Source organism: Gymnodraco acuticeps, unplaced genomic scaffold (genome assembly GCF_902827175.1).
Source record: "Gymnodraco acuticeps unplaced genomic scaffold, fGymAcu1.1, whole genome shotgun sequence".
In the NCBI taxonomy this organism is placed as follows: domain Eukaryota; kingdom Metazoa; phylum Chordata; class Actinopteri; order Perciformes; family Bathydraconidae; genus Gymnodraco; species Gymnodraco acuticeps.
In genome coordinates this window covers 225,490-233,067 of record NW_022990947.1, presented here as the reverse complement: position 1 = coordinate 233,067, position 7,578 = coordinate 225,490, and the positions used below count along the sequence as shown (strand labels likewise).

Here is a 7,578-nt window from a genome sequence, read left to right as displayed (position 1 = left end):
TATATCCGTGGGGGATGTTGAGGCTTGTCTGGATCTCTTTGAGACAAGTAGACCATTGTCTCGCATCGGTTATTGATTAGGTAAACGCGGGCTTTCTATGGGCCGGCCTCTCCTCGTGTTGGTTAGATGTTTTGTGTCTTTTGGTTCAGAGATCGCTGGTGGAGCACTGGACATGTGTGAAACTAAGATGATCTCCCGGCCGTATTGTCTGTACTTTCTCCAATAAAACTCTCAGTGTTTTTGGCTAACAACGGTTCCAGACTCCTTCATTCTACCTCAACATTGCAACAACAGAAGTTTACCTTCACAAAGACAACAGAGTGGAACATTGATCCGCCTATGTTTTCCTAAATGTAACTCACAGCTCATGGTGGGTTAACTTCTTTCCATTCTTTTGAAGAAAACAGGTCTGAATAGAAAAATATCCGATTTCAGGAGTTTTTATAAAAAGGCTTTGGACCTCCAGAGTGAACAACTACATGGTTTGTTTTGCAGTTTAACTCACATCATGTCAGGGACTCTGGTGTCATCGCTCTCTCTCAGCAGGACAAGTTGTTTGTTTGCTCCACTGTAAATATTAGGGACAAATTACAATGTGCGGTGGTCATTTGCATGTGTTTTTTTGAAAACAAAATGGACTGCATTTTAATAACCTGATCAAATGTTCTTGATAATTGCATATTAAATGATGTTAGAAACTGTCAATCTTAGTCTTGGTGTTTTCTGAGAAACACAGAGACCAAGCAGGATGGCTGCAGGTTGTTGAATATATTTGCAGGACATATGGTGAACAATGGATTTATTGTTTGACATTTTGTTGATTTGTATCTATAATTTTGGATTCGTCATCCCAAATCAATCCTTATAAGATGATTGTCAGGAAATCAATTAAGGATAACCTTAACTGAATTAGTTATTTGGCCGTTACAGTAGGGATAATATGCAGGTGTTTCTTACGTTTTACGGTGGGTTTATGATGTCAAACCATGTTGTTCAAGCATTGTTTTGAGTTTAGATTAGACATTAGACATTGAGCTCAGGGTTAAGAACATCTCACGTAGACAAGCTCCAGCCACAACTGTAACTCACTGCTGACATCATCCAAGCAGCTTGTTTTACGAAGCAAGTCCTGATCAAAAATGGAGATTCTTAGGAATTTATAATATTAGTCGTTGAGATTTGAATTTCCCCTGGAAGGGGAAAACGTTTGTTCAACATTGGCTGTGCAATCTTTTATTGTGGTGGTACTTTATAGACCACACTGAGTTTCACCATAATCAACATGGTTTAATTATAAATGGAATTGGCTGTGGTACGATACAAATTGTCACCTCTGTATGACGGTTGCAAAATATGTCCAAGGTCTTTGGTGCACCAGACAGAGCAGGCAGTGGAGTGAAACTAAGGGGAGGGACTGAGCTCAGCAGGAAGCTTGAAGTCAGTCTTATTTCAATGAAGTCTGAGCTGGTGTCTGCTGCCTGCCTTTATCTCTCCTGTGAGGGAGATATGCTCTTACTAAGCCAGCTGAGGACTAACCACAGCAGCTGCTACATGATGCTCGGCAGGGGGAATTTAACTTTTTTCAGGAGTTGGTTTTAAGGTTCAAACTGTTTTTTTCAGATTTAACAATGTTGCCCAGAATTATTTTATGTGCACTTCTATCCGTTTATTGCTCTGGACTAGAAATGATAGCGTTAAGAAAAGTTGTTTCTAGACTTTAACTGCGTTTGAAGGACATAACAATGAATAATCAATCGATGACAGGGAGGACAATGGTCCCGACCATTCCTTCCATAATGTTTATTTTCGGAGTGGTTGGAAATATCATCGCCATCGTAGTTCTTTGCAAATCCCGCAAAGAACAGAAGGAAACCACGTTTTACACGTTGGTGTGTGGACTGGCAGTGACGGACCTGCTGGGCACACTGCTGGCCAGCCCGGTCACCATAGCCACTTATGTGAAAGGCTCGTGGCCCGGAGAGGACCCGTTGTGCCAATACTTTGGATTCACCTTGCTCTTTTTCTCCCTGTCGGGGCTCAGTATCATCTGTGCCATGTCCGTGGAGAGATACATCGCTATAAACCATGCCTACTTCTACAATGACTATGTGGACCAAAAACTGGCGGGTTTGACTCTCTTGGCGATCTACATCTCCAATGCAATCTTCTGCGCCCTGCCGATTGTCGGCTTTGGACAGGTGAAGAAACAATACCCGCAGACTTGGTGTTTTTTAGAGTGGAGGAGCAACACGACCAGCGATGCAGCCTACTCCTACACGTACGCGGGCTTCAGTTCTATTCTGACCCTCGCCACTGTTATCTGCAACGTGCTGGTGTGCGTGGCTCTGATTCGGATGCACCGGCGATACGTGCGCAGGATGTCGCTGGGAACCGATCTGGGGCGCACCGTGGAGCCGCCGAGGAGAGGACGCAGCTTTGGACGTCTGGCCGGTGCAGAGATTCAGATGGTCATTCTGCTTATAGGCACTTCGGCAGTGGTGCTTATCTGCTCCATCCCTCTTGTTGTAAGTTCTCTGTTTCTGCGTCATGTAGACTGTTTTTATCCTTTACGCACTAAATGTAAAGTTGTTTTTTTTGCAGACCAAAAAATTTGGTTAACATGTTACTTTTTGCCATATTTTGCCGTTCTCTGGCTTTACTCCATTACCCACGTTTTACGCACGGCTCCCAACCCCATCCCAAAAAAAGTGGTGTTATAGAGAAAGAGAGTTAACATGTTTTTATTTTCGTCTCCCTGCTCTTCATTTGTATTAGTGTGTTTTTCACCTCATACCAATCAGACACAGATATGTGGACTCATACTGTTGCAAACTCACACATATTTTCCTCAGAAACACACATAATCAGATGCAAGCACACACAGTTGGAAGCATTTATCTATCTACTCATAATGTATTCTTTCTTCCCTTATAGGCTCAGGTGTTTTTGAACCAGCTGTATAAAACTCCAGTGGAGCTGCGTCTGGACAAAAACCCTGATCTACGAGCGATAAGATTTGCCTCCTTTAATCCCATTCTTGACCCCTGGATCTACATCCTGCTCCGCAAGGCCGTTCTCCTCAAACTCATTGAGAAAATCAAGTGTTTATTTTGCAAGATAGGAGCACGGAGGCAACAGAGACAGGGAAACCTACACATAGACGCCCAACAACTCTCCTTGGTCATTTCTAACCAGGTCTCAAAGTCGTTGGTTTCCCACGACCTGAGAGACTTCACCAGCAGCTCCCAGACCTTCCTCTACCTGCCAGAGGGAAGTGAAGTGTACAAAGGAAGCTGCCATAAATCAGACACACCCTCTGGTTCACAACCTTCATCAGTCAGAAACTCACAAGCATCTTATTCGTCTGAGCAGGGCAGCGTTGAGGCTCACAGTAGAGAAGGGACACATGTAATCAGGGACCTTTCAGCTCTGCCATGCCCAAAAGACACAACACTTCAGGTGTCGTTGAACACACAGACAGTGGGAGGAAAAATGCATCTGACTTAACTCTGAATTAGGAAAAAACTCTAAATTCACTCTGAGTGAGACTGTCTACTCAATGGCTTCTCCAAAAGTGAACTTTTAAATCTCTGAAAAATGAGGCACAGAAAGAAAATAAATGACTCTTGTGATGCGGTGGCATGAAGTGAGAAAGGAAGTTACACTTGAAGTGCAGTGAGCTTTATTCTCCGGTTGTTTATTCTCTGTTTCAGCATCTACCTCAAGTGACCATCTCTGACTGTATGAGCGATTTGTCGTTTTGCCTAAAATGTCGTTCTTACAGACATTACCCTCACCTCATGACTCACGATTCAGTGATGGAATATATCTTTCATAATTTCAGCTATATTAAAACCTATAACTGTGACACACAGTAAATGGGTCCAGTTAAATCATTGAGTCACAGGCTTGTGGTTAATATGATACATTTAAACAGTATTGAATGTGAGTAATCACTGGCATGTGTGCTGCCATTGTAATTTATATATTTAACCAACTCTAATGTACAGCGCTTTTTGAAGGACATGAGTTAGTTCCATGACTAATATACAGTGCAGTATTATTATGTGGCAAACCCTTAGGATGTTGTTCCTAAGCCCTGGAATACACACACATAGTCATCTAAAACTAGGAAAACTTTTTTTCCCATCTTACAATTAGGCTACAATGATTCACGTAACACTTATCTCTCCCCAAAGCTACAGAAAATGTGTTAACCTGTGACAGATGTTGCGTTAATGTTGAGTTAAGCAACATCTGATATCAAACATATTTCAGCACACTTGTCAGCTTGAGAGAAAATGTGTTGTAGATGATTGATGTTGTGTAAAATATAGTTTGTAATAACATTATTCTTCTCCATGGAGAAGGTTATAGTTGATAAATCACACGCCTCAAGGGACTGTCCACACTAAGGATGTGTTTGATCAGAACACTTTTTCATGAATTTCTATTTTCAGCACAAACATCCAGAAAATCAGGGCTTTACAAAAAGTTTCAAACACTTAGCTACAATCATTTTCATTGGCAGATATCTATCTATCTTCACTCAAATGTTGGGGTTAAAAAAATCAGAAAATTGTCAATTTCTGTAAAACATGTCAAAAGAAATGTAATGGCAGAATTCCACTTTTTGATTTTTCATAATGATAGTCGATTGGCTATTTCTGTGGCTGTATTACCACTATACATATATATATACATACAATAGACTGAACCTTTGAACGTTTGAGCTTTTTCACTCAAATGAGCTTTATGTCTTAGTTTCAGCAGCTTTGAGGCAAACTCTGCCTCCTTTTCCCGGTTATCAAATCAGCTCCAGATTGTTGCTTTATGTAATGGATAAAATACCTGCCTTTAGGATAAGCCACATGATATTTGGCTTAAGTGACCTGTTACAAGGTCTTTAATTTATTTTAAAAATGTTATATTTAAATTATGCACTTTATTTTGTATCATGTATGTATTGTGATGTAGAATTAAATCTGTGGCCACACATTTCATGTCTGTAAACGTTATGTGGTTTGTGCTAGAGTTTAGCAGTAATAACTGAGAACTTTACGAAAGAAAATGTGTACATTTTATAATGAAGCTGTAATGCCCTTGCTATTGTTTCACAGCAAACATGACCTGTGACATGTCGCCATATGTTATCAACATAAAGCGGAAGTTAATAATATGAGCACCAAGTCTCTCACACTCTCTTTTCCTGCTAAGGTTTGGTGAGATCCTCTCATGACCCCCATTAGCACAGACAAATGGCCCGAGAAGAACAGGCTTCTCCAAAGTGTATAGACAAATAAAGGAACGTTTAACACTCGGGTAAGGTTAGACACAATTAGGATTTTTTTTAAGTGTACGAAAAGCCTCTGGGTCTTAGTAATGTGTCAAATAGCTAATGCCAGACAGACAGAAACAGAGAATGGAGGGGAAAAATATCAGGAAGTTGACCTTGCCGGGACAGCTTCTCTCCTGAAACAATAAACAAAATCTAAGGCTCCAATTCATTGCAATTAATCTTAAACAAGCATTGCAGTGGCTTTGACAAACACGTTTTGAAGACGCCTGAAAGAGTAGTGTAAGATTATCCAGTAGACTCTAGGAACAATACACATTTTTGAATCAAAATTGTGAAAAGATTACGCTTGATGTTCCGGTATGCTGTGATATGTAAAACAAGCCCTCCACTCCATCCTCTTTGCTGTCAGTCTGCGAAATAACTTATTAAATGTATAAATGAACAACCAAAGAGGCTGATATGTACCGCCTGCGTGAACAGGGTCATAGTCACAGGACAAATAAGAATAGCCTCACTAACCTTTACTCAAACAAATCTAACACAAGTCTTTTCGAAACATCAGCAATAAAGGAAGATTATTTTGTTGCATATGTTATGATAAAAGGAGGTGATGCTTGTGTAAAAGGATCCTAAATCACATACAAGTTGACATGAACGTCATTGTGAAGCTGCTTTACAACACACAGGTCCTTGGGTGACACTCTGCACCCTGTCTCCTCGTGTGCTCATTGATAAACAGCAGAAAACACCTGCTGCTCCTCCACCTCTGCTGTCAGCCTCAGTTGTAAAGGACACTAAACAATCCCAGTCTGAAAAGACGCCAGAACCAAAGCAGAAGTGATGCAGGAGCTGATAAATGCTCTATGGAGGTAAAAGAGCCACAGGCTTCTTCCCGTAATAATAGAGAAAATAGGAGATGTGATTTGTAAAAACAGGATTCCCTACAGTGTTCCTCTCACATTAGTGCCAATATCAGCCTTTGTGACGCCAATTAAGAAATAGGATCTTATTGCTAATATGCTATAACAACAAAGAGCTTAGACCTGGCTTAGATGGTCAGTTTGTCCTCACATCTCACCGACCCAGCAGATGGTCCAGCTGTTTTGTTCTTTTACATTTTTTCTTTCATATCATTTCACAACATTTTCTTGAAAGAGAACTGCAGTGAGTATCAGGGAAACTATTTTTATTTAAAAGATGTTACTATTTTGTGCTGTGGAACCATAAATGAAATTCCCTTCACCAACTTTCCTCAATGTACTCATCACGAGGAATGCTACTCGCTCCCAGAAAATAGTTTATTTTTTCAAAGTAAAGATATCTGGCCTTATATAAGAGAAAAAAAACTTGTAATGAAAGCTTGTGTTATAACAAGCTGAGAAAGCCTGTTGAAAAATGTTACTGAGGATATTTGATCATCCTTTTGATTTCATTAACACAAAATTGCTGAAGTGCTTCTTTAAGGTCGTGGCGGAAACCTCAGTGCAGAAATCTCACAATCTTCACAGATAAATCTCAAACTATTGATGGCATAATACTCATTACTAATGTTGTGTCTTAAGAGTTTATATAAGGCAAGGCAAGGCATGTTTATTTATATAGCAACTTTCAACACAAGGCAATTCAAAGTGCTTTACAAAAATGAACGACATCAAGAGCATTAAGGAAACACATTATAAAATGGCATTTAAAAACAGTCATTAAAAAGCAAAGATAATCAAATAAAATTTAAATAAACACATGAATAAAAGTTACAGTGCAGTGTGAGATATAAATAGTTCAATTCAAAGCAGCGGCAAAAATACAAGTCTTGAGCCTGGATTTAAAAAACACAAGAAGAAAATGCCATTTATACTATTGACCAGAATAAAGGTGTTTATTTATGTGTTAATATCTATTTGTTTAACCAGGTGAGGCAATTGTAGATGGAAACCTGTTCTGCGATAGAGAACGGGCCAAGACACAGTAACCAAAATCAGTGAAATAGATAGACCAAAAATAAATGTGACGATATAGTTCATGATGTGTTATGTTTATTTGTCTAGTGTCTTTGTGCCAACTACGTATGAATGTTTGCATGTTGTGTTTACTGTTGAAGCAGGGTTAGTTGGTGCATGTAGTTGCCTGTTTTCGCCACAAGGAGGGCGTGAAGGTGAGTAAGAGCGTTTCTTCCTGGGTGGTTGAGGGAACTGTGACGGAGTTTTTGGTTCATAATAAAGTTGCCACGAGTGAGCAAAGACAAGTTATGTCCGTTTGAGTCCTTGAGTGCAACATAAACG

General features: G+C 39.9%; 1 protein-coding gene across 1 annotated transcript; it reads left to right on the top strand.

Annotated features, from left to right (window-relative positions):
* The first annotated feature begins 206 nt into the window (after positions 1-206).
* ptger4a (prostaglandin E receptor 4 (subtype EP4) a) lies at positions 207-5,182 on the top strand. Its single transcript, XM_034235005.1, has 2 exons — positions 207-2,525; positions 2,935-5,182. Exons 1-2 carry the CDS (start codon positions 1,743-1,745, stop codon positions 3,505-3,507), a joined length of 1,356 nt encoding a protein of 451 aa, XP_034090896.1. The 5' UTR covers positions 207-1,742; the 3' UTR covers positions 3,508-5,182.
* Positions 5,183-7,578: the final 2,396 nt, after the last annotated feature.